The 17,668-nt window shown below is 35.3% G+C and overlaps 1 protein-coding gene across 8 annotated transcripts in view; it reads right to left on the bottom strand.

Annotated features, from left to right (window-relative positions):
• The window catches only part of CSNK1G3 (casein kinase 1 gamma 3), a 107,863-nt gene that overhangs the window by 65,476 nt on the left and 24,719 nt on the right, over positions 1-17,668 (bottom strand). For all 8 annotated transcript variants that reach the window (XM_025860861.2, XM_073878592.1, XM_073878593.1 and 5 more), the window contains exon 2: positions 6,663-7,090. In XM_025860861.2, coding sequence (XP_025716646.1) covers positions 6,663-6,840 — 178 coding nt within the window. In that variant the 5' untranslated portion in view covers positions 6,841-7,090. The remainder of the gene's footprint in view (positions 1-6,662; positions 7,091-17,668) is intronic.

The following is a 17,668-nucleotide window of genomic DNA, read 5'->3' as shown; positions in this document are numbered from 1 at the left end:
GCCCACTTACAAAAATGGAAAGATTATTATTTTGCTGGAATACGGCACACAACTCAGAAAGTAAATCAATAGTCAAACACATGCTAAAATAAATCTCAAAACCAGAACTCCTATATAAAGAAAGGAATACAAAATTCCTTTCCCAGTCACCATCTCATTTTAAATCCTTCATTATTATGAGATGTAATCTCATTACAGCTCATATGTAATCTAGTAAGTATATTAACACAGAAAAAATGTGGAATATATTAAAAATAAAACAAAGAAAGAAACATTATTCAGTAACTGAATCTGAAAACTAGGTAACTACTTTGAGGGGAACAAGGGTTCTTAACGTCTTACCTTATAACCAAATTAAATTCTGAATATTTTAAAATGTAGATATAGATCATAAAAGAAAAAAAATCACCCAATATATAGGAGCCTTTCTGAGCATTTTAAAAAGGTGGAAAAAGTTAAGAAGCTTTTATACAGACTGGAAAGCATAAAATATGTTAAACGTCTGTATGCTGAAAAAAATTTACCATATACAAACAACAGGTAAGTAACAAACCAAAGATTTAATAACTCTGATACATAAATTAACATGTTTCTTCACAAGTACAGTAAAAAGAATAAAAAACAGAATGTGATTTCTGAATTTCCAGCATTGTTTCAATAAGCCTGTATTATTTTTATAATGAGAAAAACAGAAAAAATGATAGCTGTTTTTTCTTTATTGTGATGGTAACTGGCCCTGTTCACATAACTACTGAACACAGAATACGCAATCATCAACTTTCACACATGTGATTTTCTACCATAATACCCCTAACTTCCTCTTCTACAGTAGCTAATGAATGGCAGTAAAACCAGGCAAAATTTCAGTATCAGATACACACAGCAGTGTTTGTTCATACAAATATGATAATACTCTTCTGAATTTTGTCCTTATTTTATAAAAATGAATGAAGAAAAGATGGAAAAAAACAAGGATTTGTACCAATGCTATGTAGCATAGGACTCCTAACCCATGACAGCTGGCACAGGGATGGAACTCAAGAGGACTGTACATTCAAGTGTTCGCTGATCCCATATATATTTAAAAAAAAAAAAAATACCAGAAAACTAAAAAAATTTTTAGTCAATTAGTTCAACACTTAGATGTGCCTTCATCTATACTTTCAAGAACACAGTACGTATGAAACTGTAGGCTTCCTTGAGTAAGCACCGAGTGAATCATTTAATGATACAGTGAGGAACTTCATCTTGAGGCACTGGTGTCTCACAAAGGAATAATTGTTTTGAGTTCAAAGACAGAATCTGTATTTCCTCAAGACATTATCATCTTTTCACAACTATGCCTATGATGCTTAGTCACAGGTACACAAGGAAAAATTATCCACAGGACAAGAAGTGAGGTTAAATACAAAATCCACAGAACCAAAATATACCAAATTCTTCTACAAGTACTGTTTCTCCTGGCATTTATACAATAAAATGTCTACTTTTAGGTCAGAGCAGAAAGCACTAAACCCTTAAAGCATCGTCTTTTTTTGAACATTAAATAATTTTGTTGAACTCTGAGGATATTTTTTAAACATGAACAATGATGAAACAATACTACCAATGCATTTGTGTTACCTAACATAGGCAGAGCCTCACACACTTGGCTTTTACTCAATGTTTGTTTCATGCATGAACAAACAAATGACACGCAAAGTATGTCTTTATGTATATGAGTGAGAGGGAGGGAATGTATGTGTAGAGGGAATCCAGTTAAGACAAGGCTCCAAGCAGGCTGGTTCCAATTAACTGATGTTTTAATTCAATTTCAAAGGACATTTCTGGTAGAACTTTGTGCTATACTGAACTTGAAAAGATGGTTTTACCAATTTGGTGGTATTTGGGTGGTAATTATTATAAAAAACTATGTTCTACAGAAGGTATGTATGTGTTTACAGAACAAACTTAGTTGCCCACCAATATCCAAGCCTTCCATTCTATAATAATAGAATGACTCAGTTTTAAAGTGGCTGTCGGCTAGAGACTACATTTCCAGCCTCTCTTTCAGGTTGGTGTGGCCAGGTGATTAAGTTCCAGATATGAGCAAAGGTTTGTCCCTCCTCACTTCCAAAAATGAATGTGTGCTCTCCTGGCCCATTTTCTTCTTCTTGCTGGCTGGCTAGCTGCGAGACAGCAACCAAAGGAGCGATCTTACACACACAGACTGAAGCCATATACTGAGGATGCAGAGTTGCCCTGACAGCCCCGGGTGCTCTCCCTCTGGTTTGTGTTACATGAAAAAAACAAAAAACAACAAAAACCTATTTTGCTTAATACCACTATATTCTAGGACCTCTTTGTTAGAGCATCACAATCTGTTCCTTATTATTACATTTCTCAATTAAGTTCCATGATATGCTTCAGTTAGTAGCAGTAGAAAATCAATAAGCATAAAAATGATGGATGCACTCAAATCTGCATATTTATTTGATATATATTGTAAGGCCTGCAGAATTTTCAATAAAACAATTCTTAAAAGCAATCAAACAAGAAGAATTATGAACTATATAGAAGAAAAGAAACAAAAATAAGAGAAGTTACTGAAACTCCTGTGGTATACTTCATTATGTCAAAAGTTACAATAACTTATTTCAGATATAGTGTCTCATAAAGCTATATGTAACAGCCTTGCTCTGTGTTCTTTTATGTGACGGGTCATTCAGGGGTAGCCACGAGAGGGGACATAGAAGAGGCTCATGAGGGGCGCCTGGGTGGCTCAGTCCTTAAGCGTCTGCCTTTGGCTCAGGTCTCACTGTGTCTCTCTTTGTCAAATAAATAAATAAAATCTTTAAAAAAAAAAAAAAAGAAGAGGCTCAGGTAAACAAAGTTTATTATCCTCTCAGGTCCTAGACAGAGAGTCACAGGAAAAGTATCATGTTTTGGTCAAGTGATGGGAGACAGAAACAAAGGAAAGGGAGCTGAGGCCAAAGCCTTTATTGGAGTTTCTGCAGAAAGCCAAGGCCTGGTAGGATCAACAGTTCAGGATTGCTAGTTTGAATAATTCTGGTGGCAAATAATTCCAGGGTCCTTGGGCTATATAGGTGGTCTCTCGTCTCGTACCTAGCCATGGGATCATTAATGAAGAGGACTGCCTCCTAGAATACACAGGCCAGACAGAGGCAGTATAGCTCTGGACCAGTTATTTTGCAGAACAAAGGCACGCTCCTTTGCTATCTCTAAGAATTGGCTAGACCCAGCAGTAGTCTCTCCCTAGGCAGAAAGATTTTTTTAAGATGTCAAAACATAATAGAAGAAAAACAAAGAAATATATACAATAAAACACTGTATTTTAGCTAGCTATGTTTGTTCTCATTCAGTGCCCCAGTATTTCTAGGGGTTTCGGTTGACTGTCTAAGCTAGACACAGATCTACAAATAGGAAGAAGGCAAGTCTTACCACCAATACATATAAAGATAAAATAAAACCAAAAATACATTAATCATTTTACAATAAAAAACAAATAAAAATGTACTATCAATTACGTAAACGTAATTTACATTATTTAAAATGTTTATCTTTTTTTTTTAAATCTCAAAGCATTTGGACAGCTTTATGTCAAACTTTTTTTTTTCTTAATAATTACCTGTAAGAGCAGTTTCAATGGTGCATCATACCTGGGGCATTTGAAAACGGCAGGGGAAAGGTATTTGGGGTTGTATGTGGAGGTACAACCTTTATTTAGTTGTTCTAAACAACATGAAGTTGTTGTTTAGAAGGAGAGTTCTAAACAACATGAGGTACTTGGAACAGTCCTCTACAAAAAAAAAAGAACATCCAGCCCAAAATGCCAACAGCATCTTTGCTGAAAGTTACTTCCCTATAACATGTACACCTTATATTTTTTCTCACCCAATACTAATCACAAAAATTTTAGGGCCAGGAATCAAATATTCAAGATGTGCCTATTAATGTTGTTTTAAAGCAAGCACTCTTAAAATCCAAACCACCTATTAACATTAGCATGTTTACACAGCTATATAAAGAATGATGCTTTGAACAACTTTTTTTATACAGAAACATTATCTGGGGCCTTTATAAAAGGAGTAAAATGCTGCTTTTTTTGGTATCCTATCAATAAAAAGGAATAAAATGACTAAATTAGCTATATAAGTATAGATGTTATATATATTATAAATACACATAAAACACAAATACACAGAGTACAGATCATACATTTAAATAAATATATACAAACATACAATAAATAACCATAGACAGATTAGATATAGATACACAGCCAGGTGGATGATAAATAGATGGGTGGATGGATGGATGGATGGATGGATAGATGGAGGGATGGATGGACAGACTAATAAATCATTTTATTCCTATTCCTGATTATTCACAGACTGTAAAAGAACGGGGTATTTTACTGCTTTTTCACCATATGTAGCATATACAGTTTCTGTATATGGTACACACAGTTTCTCATATTGTCCCGGTGAAAAGGGTCAGCTAGATTCGCTTCGCATGTACACACACACACACACACACACACACACACACACACACACACGGAGGTATACATACACATAAATGTATTTGTAAACATATACGTATGTAGTTATTTTGAAATAAATTACATGAAACCACTTTTAAATAAAAAAGGCCAATATAGTCATATCCACAGAGATAGGAAGAATACAAATACATACATATGAAAAATATATACCTGTAGAGCTAATTTATACATATAAATTTAAATAAAAGTACATACAACATGCCATCAATTTAATTTTAAAACAGAACAAATATCTTGATATCATCTTTTAAGGAAGCAGAACAATCATTGTTTTCCTAAAATATGCAGGTACAGTGCTGGTCCTTTTACATTATCATCTAAATTTCATCTCCACAATAAGCTAGGAAGTAGAAATAATTCCATTTTAAAGTTGAGGAATTTGAGGCCCCAAGTGGTTACTTGACTTGTACAATTTTTATATTTTTCCAGTATTATCAGTGCCAAATCATGCCTCCTACATGACAGACATGCAGTACATTTTGGATGGATGAAGGGTGCTCAAAGTTACACAAGTAAATAACCTTGTTTTCCAATTCCAAAATCAGAAACAGTTTAAGAATTTCAAAATATCCAACTCAATATCCTTCAGAAAATAAAGTGTAAAACATTCACCCTTTCAAATATGTGAGTCCCTACTAAAATGCAAGAGTCTGCCAGACACATCAATCACAGTTCTTTACAAAGTATGTCATTGCCTTTTATTGGCTTGCTTCATGAAAAGATTTAATGCACATTAACAACACAAAATACTATTAAAATGAAGGACTAACTACAAATTAGGGTGTTTTACAAGATGAAAAGGAGAAGTAATTGAGTAGATAAACATACAATTGGATTTCTAAAAAGTGGGGTTATACCTAAGGAAAATTGTAAAGCTAAATTTTCCTTTTTACATCGCAAGTTTCCATTCTTGGTGGTCCATTGACCAAAGCCCTCAAGGAACCTCAGTACTGATATGCCCATATAACCATGCTGCCGTGTTAGTTCTCTTCATTCAAGATAGCCATATCTCTACTGTACTAGCAGTTAAAAGCCTAGATTTTGGTCCTGAGTCTGTCATTAAATTGCTGTGTGACATCTAGCAGGCAACCTTCCCTCACTGAGTTTCAATTGCCTTAAATGTAGAGTTGGGAGGTTAATCAGACCAATGTTTACCAAAGCAGTCTGATTACAAAAATAAACTGAATCAGTACTCTGTGTCCCTTGTTAAGAATATAGGTTTCTTGGGGCGCCTGGGTAGCTTAGTGAATTAAGCGTCAGACACTGATTTCATTATAGGTCATGATCTCAGGGTGTGATTGAGACCCACCTAGGGCTCCAAGCAGGGCATGGAACCTGCTTAAGATTCTCTCTCTTTCCCGCTCCCTCTGCTTCTACCCCTACCACTCCCACTGGGTCTCCAAAAAAAAAAGAATATAGATTTCAGAGCCCCACCCTGGAGGTACTTGGTTGGGGAGGGGGTGGTGATGGAATTACAATGTAAATTTCACTGATTTTTTTTTTTTTAGGTTTATTTATTGGAGAGAGAGAGAAGGGGGGAGGGGCAGCAAGAGAGTAAAGGAGGCTTAAGCAGATTCCACAATGGATGCAGAGCCCAATGCAAGGGCTCGATCTCACAACCTGAGCAGAAACCAAGAGTTGGATGCTTAACCGACTACACCACCTAGGCTCCCCAATTTCACTGATTTTTACGCAGTTTCAATATATTACCTTGACTTTGAGCCATACACACCCTCCTAAAGTAGTCAGTTACGACATGTTTTCAAATCTGAAAAGGTAGCAACCTAAATATCATTCTTAAATAATACACTGCAAATGGTTCCTTACGGGTCTTTTTTTTTTTTTTTCAGCTTTTTGGGGCTTTTTAATTTACTTTTTTTTTTCTCATATTCCGGATGGATGATTTCAAGTAAAAAGAAATTCATATACTAGGGAACTCCTTACAAATGAAAATACTTTTTTTTTTTTTTTTTTTTTTTTTTATAGTCTTTTAAATTATCACAATTAAACAACTAAACAATAACCATATCATTTTCATTAGAAAGTACTTTCAGTTTAAAAAAAATGCTTCCAACATAATAAACAAAAGTCTTACCTAATCGTAATTCTCCAAAATTGCCACATCCAATTTTTTTTCCAACTCTAAAGTTAGGTCCAACCATTAAAACTCCAGAGGATGAAGACCCAGTTCCTCGAGTGTTGTGTCCCGACCGACCACTAGGTCGTGCCATTCTATCATCTGATTTGTCCTTGTCTTTCTTTTTATTATCCATATCAAGTTTGCGGTACTCCACTTTGAATTCTTTAATCAAGACAAGCACAATGAAATAGGGTATTGTGAGAACAGGTACATCACTAGGTTAACTGTACCAGGTGGGTAATTGTTAACATTCGAATTGCAGTAGGTAGTCAGTTAACTGGAGCGTGTTCATCCCATTCGTAAAATTTTTCTCAGTTGTCTTTTCAGCAAAACATATCTTCAAAATTATCTTTTCAATGATGTAAGCTGATATTGATAGAGAGCTAGAATATTAGAAAAGAAAATTAGTCAACTTAAAGAATTAAAAAACATTTTGGGGATATTAATACCATAAGTTCAAGCAATGGATTATTGTTATTTGATTCCCACTTAAACCACAGTAGACTTAAAGTAACCATTAGTCTCTTTCCTATACTTTAATAACAAAAAGATAACAAAAACAAAGGAAATTTATTAAAAACTAAAAATATATCAAAAACGTGCTATTTCATAAGCCAATATACATTCATTAATCTAGACCCTACAACTTAAAGCCATTTCAGTTTTTACCAATAAGTCAATATAAGATTTTCCACTTAAAAGCAGAAAGAGAATACATTTTGCAAATTAGTAAAAGATTTTAATAAAAATGTCTTCCATATGTCCATACACACATACAAATTTTAAAAGTCTTTTCAAATATACATTTTCATTTGACTTCATTCATTCAAAACTTCATTCATTCAGGGGAGCCTGGGTTGCTCAGTTGTTAAGCATCAGCCCTTTGGCTCAGGTCATGATCCCAGGGTCCTGGGATCGAGCCCCACGTCGGGCTCCCTGCTCACTGGGGAGCCTGCTTCTCCCTCTTCCTCTGCCCCTCCCCACCCCGCTCATGCTCTCACTCTCTCTCTATCTCTCTAATAAATAAATAAAATTCTTAAAAAAAGGAAATTCAAATACTATTTATTAATAAATAAATATTTATTATTATTTATAACGATATGTGGAAATGGACTTCAAAAGTGGTAATGCAAAGAACATTCTTGCCACCTATCACGGGAAACAATTCTTATATAACATTTGAACTAGGCCTTTAAAAAAACGTAATTTCACAAGGTTAAGAAATACTGGCACCCACCTTATCAGGTGGAGAAGATGTGCTTTTATATTTTCTAATATATACATGAAAACACTAAAGCTTAAAAAAAGGCTTTTGGAGGAGTCTTCCCCATTCATCTTCTCTAGGAAATTCACCCATCTAACATACCTCAATTTTGCAAGCTTAAGCAATTCTCCAATTTTTGTTTGAACAATTTGAGTGGATTCCTATTCTTTGCAATTAAAGAAATGACTTCAAAATATAGTCACTAATAAAGAAACCAGGATCAATATTAAGGACTTCTTATTCCTATTTCTGAAACTGATTATATAATGCAATCACAACAAGAGATGAAACAAATAGTATTTTCTGATTAATTCCCAGCAATCCCCCAAATAGGCAATTAGTCCTAATACCCAATGTGCTTAAGGTGTTTCTTATTATTTCTGCCATACTCATATTTTGCAGATAAAACTGTAAGCCTCTGTTTGGTATACGTAAAACTGAATGAGTTCTACATATACTGCTTATTCCGTTTCCAAATATAATAGAGTAACTGATACTGAAATTCCCATCCTGCTGTAAATAACTATACAACTGAATAAAACTTATAAAGCACCTGTTTTCAGGTATTGAATAACAGGTACTGTGGTCTGTGATCTTCAAGAAAAAGCAAACACATAAGGTGAGTCCCACTTTTACCCAAGCTCTCTAGGGAGGGGTAATTTTCCGGCAACAGTACCGGGAGGTGAAACACAGGTCGTACACAGTGATCACAGATCAGTCACTGCTGAAACAAGTGAAATTTGCAGGATGTGGTACACAAGGTTAGGCAGTGGTACAGTTCTGGGGGTAGACAGTGGTAGGCAGAAAGCTAGACTACACATGTGGGTGGCAATATTCTGAAATACCTAGGCTACTAGGGGGTTAAATGAATAATGAACATACTAAAGGCTGCACAGTGCTGGGAGAGCTATAAGTTCATATGTAGTCATGGTGGAAGGAACTCATTAATATTACAGGAATTCAGCTGAGACTCCACAAAGACCAGGTCTTAAGAGTAAGTACCATACTCTAGAGTAAAGACTACCCTCCAGGGCTCAACTAAAGCCTAAAACCAAGCCTAGATAGGATTAAGAAAAGCATAAATTAAACTCACTCCATTCCATAAAAAAACTCAACATACTTAAAAAGACAAAAGACCCAGACTCTTAACAATGTTGAACTTACAATATCTAGCATACAATTAAAAATTACCAGACATGCAAATAAGCAGAAATGTGACCCAAAGCCAGGAAACCAAGCTACAAAATAAACAAGACTCCAAGATGATCCTGATAGTGGAATTAGAAAACAGGACTTTAAAACTACTAACTAGCTGTTAAAGTCCTATTAAACTGAATAAACAGAATAGAGCAGAAAAAAATATTTAAATAAACAATGGTTCAAACTGTCCCAAATTCAGTGAAAAACATTAACCTACAAATTGAGGAACTGTGAAACTTCAAAAAGAAATTAGGAGCACTGGAAATCAGAAATGCATGGGTATTCATTTCCTTAAAAGATAAATTACTGATTAAAGCACAAATAAATTTTTAGTGTCATTTATAACAAAAATGGAAGTAAAATATATTACAACAAAAATGGGGGGGTAGTATATGGAACTGCATTATTTTAAGATTGTTATATTTGTGGAGAATGATGTGGTTCAATATTAAGTAGCCAATGACAAGTAAAGAATGTATATTTTAATACTTAGGCCAAAAAAAAAATTAACTGCAATAGGAATAACTAAACAGCTAAGACAAAATATAAAAATAATAAACAACATCTGATTAAAACAAAAAAGAAGACATATGAGACAAAAAGAAAACAAAGAGCAAGACACTACAGTCAAAAACACACAAAGGACTATGAAAATGGACCATATTCTCAAAAGGGAAAACTGTCAGGCTGTATAAAAAAGAAACATCCAACTAGATTCATCTCTAAAAACAATTTCAAATACAAAGACACAAAGAGACTGAAAGTAAAAGAAGAGACAAAGATACACTATGCAAATTGCAAGTGTAAGAAAGCTTGAGAAGCTATATTATCATACAAAGTAAACAAAGTAATATTATCACACAAAACAAAGAAATATCTCCAAAGATACAGAGGTCCATTTCATAATGCCAAAAATACCAGTGAAACTGAAAAACATAAAAATCATAAATACATATGAGCAAAATAAAAAACTAAAAAAACTAAAATTAACAAAACCAAAACTAAGAAAATCAAAGGAAAAAAGACAATCGAAATTGAAAATGTTAACAATGTTTCAATAAATGATAAAATAGAAGACCAAATATCAAGGGGCGCCTGGGTGGCTCAGATGGTTGAGGGACTGACTCTGGTTTTCACTCAGGTCATGATCTCAGAGTCATAGGATCAAGCCCCACCACATCAGGCTCCACGCTCAGCAGGGAATCGGCTTGAGATATTTCTCTCCGTCTCCCTTTTGCCCCTCCCCACTCTCGCATGCTCTCTCTCTCTCTAAAATAATCTTTAAAAAAATTAAAAAGGGGGCAAAAATATCAGGATGTATACTGATACAGTAGATCTAAACTAATACCATCAATACCTTGCACTTAAACTGACATTTATAAAATACAACATCCAAAAACTACAGACTATTTCCCTTAAATGTTCACCAAGAAAGATCATATGCTGTGTCATAATTTAAGTCTCATATAACTGAAATATTACAGAGCACATTCGCTGATCAAAACAGAATTTAAAAAGGAATCAAAAATTATATGAGATCTAGAAAATCCCCAAATATTTGAAAATTAAATACACTTTTAGGGTACCTGGGTGGCTCGGTCATTAAGCGTCTGCCTTCAGCTTAGGTCATGATCCCGGAGTCCTGGGAGCAAGTCCCGGATCCGGCTCCCTGCTCAGCGGGAGGCCTGCTTCTCCCCCATCCCCCTCCCCCTGCTCATGCATTCTCTTTCTCTCTCTCAAATAAATAAAATCTTTAAAAAAAAATTACACTTTTAAATAATGAGTTGAAAAATCACGAGAAATGAGAAAAAAACTAACAAAATAATAATGAAATACTCAATTTTGTAAACTGTATCTAGATCAATGCTTAGAATAAAATCAGAAGCTTTAAAATGCCTACATTTAAAAACACTTTTAGGTAATGATCTAGGTTTTCTTCTTAAAAAGTTAGAAAAGAGCAAATTAGACATCACTTTAAGAAGTACTTTAATAGAGCTATTATTATCCCATGGACTTATATGAAAATCTAGTCTTAATGAGTGAAAACAGGAGTAGTCTCAGCAGATAAATGCCAAACTATCATACAAAAAAATGGGAACTCTAGAATAGAAAGATTCATATCTGAAATGAAAAGCTTCACTGGATACACTTAAAAACAGACTGGAGGGCGCCTGGGTGGGTTCAGTTGGTTAAGCAACTGCCTTCGGCTCAGATCATGGTCCCAGAATCCCGGGATCGAGTCCCACGTTGGGCTCCCTGCTCAGCAGGGAGTCTGCTTCTCCCTCTGACCCTCCCTCCTCTCGTGCTCTCTCTTACTCTCTCTCTCAAAAAAAAAAAAAGTAGATTGTATAAAGCAGAATAAAGTGTCAATGAACCTGAAAGGAAATCCAAAGAAATTATCCAAGGAACAAAATCAGTAAGTAGAAAATAAACAATAGAGAAAGTAAATAAAGCCAAAATATTCATTCTCCGAAAATGGACAATGAAACTGGTAACTCTTAGCAAAAAATGATCAAAAATAAAAAGAGAAAATATACAAATAACCAATAACAATACTGAAAGAAAGGACATCACTGAAGATCTTAGAAATTTTAAAAGGATAAAGGACAATTATGAGTAACTTTATGCCAATAATTTCATAACTCAGATGAAATGGACAAATTTCTTGGGGCACCTGGGTGGCTTAGGCGGGTAAGCAACTGACTTGATTTCAGCTCAGGTCATGATGTTGGGGTCATGAGATCCAGCCCCACATCGGGCTCTAAGCTCAGTGTGTAGAGTCTGCTTGTCTTTCTCCCTCCTCCCACCTCCTGTGCACTCTCTCTCTAAAATAATTAAAATCTTTAAAAAAAAAAAGGAAATGGACAAATTTTTTTAAAAATCCAACACAGGATTACAAGATGAAACAAAATATCAATAGCTCTGTATATATTAAAAGAACATAATTTTTTTAATAAAATCTCTCAGATATTTGAGTGAAAGAAGTCAGGAACAAATGAGTACATATTATATGATTCTAGTTACGTGAAGTTCTAGAATCAGCAAAAATAAGCTGTGGTGATAGAAATTACATCAGTGTTGCCTAGGGTGTTGGGATATCTGAGTGAAGAGTTAGCATGAGGAAACTTTCTGGGGGAAGGAAATGTTCTACATCTTAACTGGGAAAGGATTACACAGGTGTATACATTTGCCCAAAATCATAAAATGATACTTAAAACCTATGTATATTGTATGTCAACGACACTTCAAAATGTTGACTTTTAGAAATAACCCACATCCAAAAAACTTCATGCTATATCTGAAAGCTCATGTTTTTTCCATCCTATAACATTATCATAAGTTATCTGAAAATGTTACTTTTCGTAGAGTTAATGAACATATTAGTACTTTACTTTAGAAGCTTAAAGGGCCTTTCTATATACTTCTATACTTTTTCTATTACTTCTAGAAGTAATTTTCCTTTTGCAATTTTTCATGTTATTTTCAATATGTAGTTTTTTGTTTATATTTAATCAAATACCCAAAACACAATCTACATGTAATAAGAATTCAAATAATAAAGATAAAGTAAAAATACCCCTTGGGATACCCACACCCCTTGTCCTCCATCCCACTTGCCTATGGAGAGGTAATAACCATTACTTTCAGTTTGGCGCGTATGCTCCAGACCTTCTTTGTAATGCATACACATACTTGTGTACAGCAATGAAGGAGTTCTGCCCTTTCACTTTCATATCCCTCCACCCAATTCGAACTGTAGAGGATTAAGGGCCAGCGTAATGAATGGGGGACAGAGTCAGGAGACAACCAAACCCCTTCCCCAAAGTTCCAGAACCAAGAGCCAGGCCTGAAAGTGAGAGGTGGGGAGACAGTGGTTGAAAGAAGCAATGAATTAGCTTAACACTGAACATCAAAACCAGAACGGGTATTTTTAATACCTGAAAATAAGTCCATTACCAAAAGTGAACTTATTCTTATAAATATGTGACAAGAAATCAATGGAAGCTAAGATATCATCCATGAGTGACAAAAGTAGAAATAATCAAAGTAGATTTATAATAATACTGGTTAGTGAGAAATGAAGCTGCTTTCTGTTTTAGCCCATCCAGTTCACCACACTCAAGAAACTCTTCATAAACCCATAATAGATTTTTTAGTCTTCAAAATATTTTTATAAACTAGATTTTTTTATTAAAATATTTTCTTATTAAGGATTTCAAACAGCGCTAGTACCTTCCCAATTACAGCAACTATCTACTAACAGTATCAGTATCGCCTACAAGTTTGGCTACTCACTACAGCCACAAATTCCGGCCTACAGGCTAAATTCAGCCTGTGGCTTGTTTCATACACTGCAAACTAAAAATGGTCTTTACATTTTTACCTGGTTGGGGGGAAAAAATTAAAAGAATAATAGCATTTTGTAACACATGAGAATTAGATGAAATTCAAATTTTATTGTTCATAAATTTTTATAAGAATGAAGCCATGTTAATTCACATATATTTATGGCTGCTTCATGCTACATGAGTTGAGTAGCTGTGAGAGAACACATGTGGCACGCTTGTCATTTCCCACTGTTGCACAGCACACCACAAACTGCTATGACTGTCATGCTTTTAAATCACAGGACAGGGTGGACAAGGTATTTCAAAATTAGATGGTAAAGCGCTATGTTCATTATAACACTAAAGAATACAATATACTTGGACACGACCAAAAGTACTAGCTTTCTATTGCTGTGTAACAAACTAGCAAAAAGTTAACAGCTTATATAGCAATACACACGTATTAGTTCAGTTACCGTGGATCAGAAGTCTGAGCACAGCTCAACTGAGTCATTTGCTCAGGACTTCACAGCTTCATTCAAGGTATCAGCTAGGCTGCATTCTCATTTATAGACTAAAGTAGGGAAGAATAATCTTCCAAGCCCTTTCAGATTATGGGCAGAATTCACATTTTTGCCCCCGCTTTCTGCTGGCTCTGGCATGGAGGCCACCCTCACGTCCTACACAATGCCTATAGTTCCTAGAAGCTGCCTATAGCTCATTGCCATGTGGGCCTCTCCAACATAGCCACTTACTTCTTCGAGTCCCCAGAAAGAATCTCTAACTCCCATTTCCTAAGAATGAGTTTTATGTAAGGTAATATAACCTCTTCTCATACCTAAGTTCCAATCTTTGTACCCTGTCTAATGTAACAGTTCTCCCAGGTCTAGGGACCCTCACTATGTGCTTCCAGACCTCTTTGATGCCACCTCCCTACGGAGGATTAGAAAAAAGAAGTCTTGGAACACAACTAATAGCAAAGACTTGGGCAACGATTAGTATGTCTATGCTTATTTTAATAATTATAAAATAGGATTAGACGAGGAGATTTCTAAGGATACTCTTACATTATGCACAGTATTAAAATTTCCTGTCAAATTTGATGACAACTCTTGTATGTAACTTCATGATCTCTGAACCTAGTACACTACTGGGCATGTAGAGCAGTCAATAGATATTGTAGATTAATAAATTAGTTATTTCTATCTCTAAACATTTCCAGGTTTTAGGTGTATGATTCCTACTTAGAGCCCTCCCAGCTACTTATCACCAGCCTCCTAACATCAGGCTCTTCATTCACCTGAAACACCTCCGTGAGCATTATTCACATATGCCAACCGATGTGCTACCGTGCTCCCAAGAATTTCCTGGATGAGACGGAGTTCCCTTGCCTGATTTACTCTGTTATTACTGTCTGCATTTCTGCCTTCTGCAGTGATTCATCCTAGTACCAAAGAAAAATCAGTTCTGAAAATTGAGGACATTCTTTCAGCTTTACCTAACACCAATAGACCATGAGTCACAAATCCAAATGCCCAAACAAGTAAAGCAGGTAATATGTATGAGTGAACCAAGCAGAGAAGACAATAAGGAATACTGGGGACTACAGGAAACTAGAAAGCAAATACCTTTTGTCATGGTACTTATTGACTGTTAGTTTCCACATTAGAATAAATACTCAGGGAACCAGTCTTTAGGCAAGTAGTTCTTCAGAATGCCAAATGGGGATAGGTTTTATTCTGTGATGCCAGAGTATAATTTCCCCTCCCCCCATATTCTCCTTTGGCTTCTTTAGAGGTTTGTTTTTATTTTGTTTTGTTTTGTTTTACATAGGAAACAGTAATAGTAACAATTTTCCCATTCCCCCATTTTGCCCCTGCCTCCTTCTTTTTCATTCCTGCTTACTATTTCACCTAACTTCCTTTAGGAAGCCTTTGTGGACTTCTTTCTGGCAGATCACCTCCTTACTCACCTGTTGTATTTTCTGGTACAGAAAGGTACAGTCTGTATTTTGAGAGGTCAGTCAGTTAGCAAAAACAATATTAGGAGGTAAAGTGGGTAAAAATATGAACTCAGGAATTCTTTTAATCATATTCCCACTGTACCACTTACTAACTTCATGATGCGGGTCATGCAGTGTAATTTCTTTAAATTTTAGTTTCCTTGTTGGTAAAAATAGGGATTCATTATAACAGTACCTTACAGTTTTGAGAATTGATGAATTAATCTATTTAAAGTACTTAGTATAGTAAGTGCTCAACAAATATCAACTACAGAGATTTCACCAAAAGAAAGGCTTCTGTAGTAGAATGTCTAGATTCCTGAATGGGAATGACAGTGTTTACAGCTGAGTAATAGCTGCCCCTTTCAAGTGGGGTATTTGCTTTCTAGTTTGCTGTAGTCCCCAGAATTCCTTATTGTCTTCTTCTCTGCTTGGTTCACTCATACATATTACCTGCCTTACTTGTTTGGGCATTTGGATTTGTGACTCATGGTCTATTGGTGTTGGGTATAGCTGAAAGAATGTCTGTCATGACACCAAGAAACTAATGAACCAACAATCCAGAATTACAGTATTTGTGAAGAAAGCTAATTATGCAAAAGAAAAATACAAACAAAAAAGCAAATGAAAAATCTGGAAAAAGGAGATCACTCACACAAAGAGAAAAACTACAAAAAATAAAAACAATCATCCTCAGAGGCTTCTGAGAAGAACAGTAATACAGAGGGACAATGATAAAATAATGCTACATTAAATGGAAAAAGCAAAAACCAAGTGGGGAGGCAATCTTAATATGTAAAACAAAAATAAGAAAACAAATAAAGGAAAACACATAGGATGAAGCAATCCAATACCTCCAACTTCCAACTAATAATTTTAAGTATTGTGGAGGACAGAGAAAATTAAGAAAAATTTTCAAAGAAAATTTTCCTGGGCTAGAGCAGAAAGGGCCAATAGAACGCTAATCAGGAAATATACCCTCTGTTTATGACACCATTATTTATTTAAAATAGTCAAATTATGGAAGTAGCCCAAGTGTCTATCGATAGATGAATGGATAAAGAAGATATGGTATACATATTCAATGGAATGTTATTCAGCCATAAAAAAATAAAATTTTGTCATTTGCCATAACAGATGAAGTGACAAAGTTTAAGGCTAGGCGAAATAAGTCAGTCAGAGAAAGACAAATCCCACATGATTTCACTCATATGTGGAATTTAATACACAAAACAAAGGAAAAAAGAGAGAGAGAGACAAACCAAGAAAGAGATTCTTAACTATAGAGAACGGACAGTTACCAGATGGGAGGTGGGTGTGAGGATGAGTGAAACAGGTGCAACAGGTGATGGGGATGAAAGAGTACACTTATCACAATGAGCAATGAGTAATGTACTGCATTGCTGAATCACTATATTGTATACCTGAACTAACATAAAACTGTATGTTAACTGGGGCACCTGGTGGCTCAGTCAATTAAGTGTCTGCCTTCAGCTCAGGTCATGATCCCAGGGTCCTGGGATCGAGCCCTGCACTGGGCTCCCTGCTTGGAGAGCCTGCTTCTCCCTCTACCTCCCCCACTCATGCTCCCTCTCTCTCCCACTCACTCTCTCTAGCATACTACTTGGTCCTCCTGCATGTCCTAACAGTGCAAGCATGGTTAATTGATTTTCAGCTTTTAGAATCAATCTTACCCCAAAAACGCAAGATAAATGTTACAGAAGAGAATATAAATTTTTCCAACCTTGATACAATTGACAAATGCTCACCTGCTAAGGGGAAGTAGAAGTGGTAAAAAAAACAAGAGAAATAAGAATATCTGCACCTTACAAAGTACAGAGTAAAAAGATAATAATGTAAAATTTGCTAGAACAAAACAGAGATGTTAAGACTGTTAAAGTGTCAAAGGTAAGCAATAATAGAGGAAGTAAACATAATAACTATCCAAACATTTAAAGACAGAAGGGTAAGTGGAAATGTGTGAGCTAAAATTTCATCACTCTTAGTAGAAAATTCTAAGACAATGCCTCTGCAAAAAAAAAAAAGGACAATTTTGCTTCTTCCCTTTAATTTGAATACCTTTTATTGTTTTTTTGTCTGACTGCTGTGGCTAGGACTTCCAGTACTATGTGGAATACAAGTGGTGAGAGGGAGTATCCTTGTCTTG

The sequence above is a fragment of the Callorhinus ursinus genome, unplaced genomic scaffold, assembly GCF_003265705.2.
Source record: "Callorhinus ursinus isolate GAN/ISIS: 27379988/994484 unplaced genomic scaffold, GSC_fseal_2.0 scaffold30, whole genome shotgun sequence".
In the NCBI taxonomy this organism is placed as follows: Eukaryota; Metazoa; Chordata; class Mammalia; order Carnivora; family Otariidae; genus Callorhinus; species Callorhinus ursinus.
Note: the sequence above shows the minus strand (reverse complement) of the source record. Positions and strands in the feature narration are given on the sequence as shown.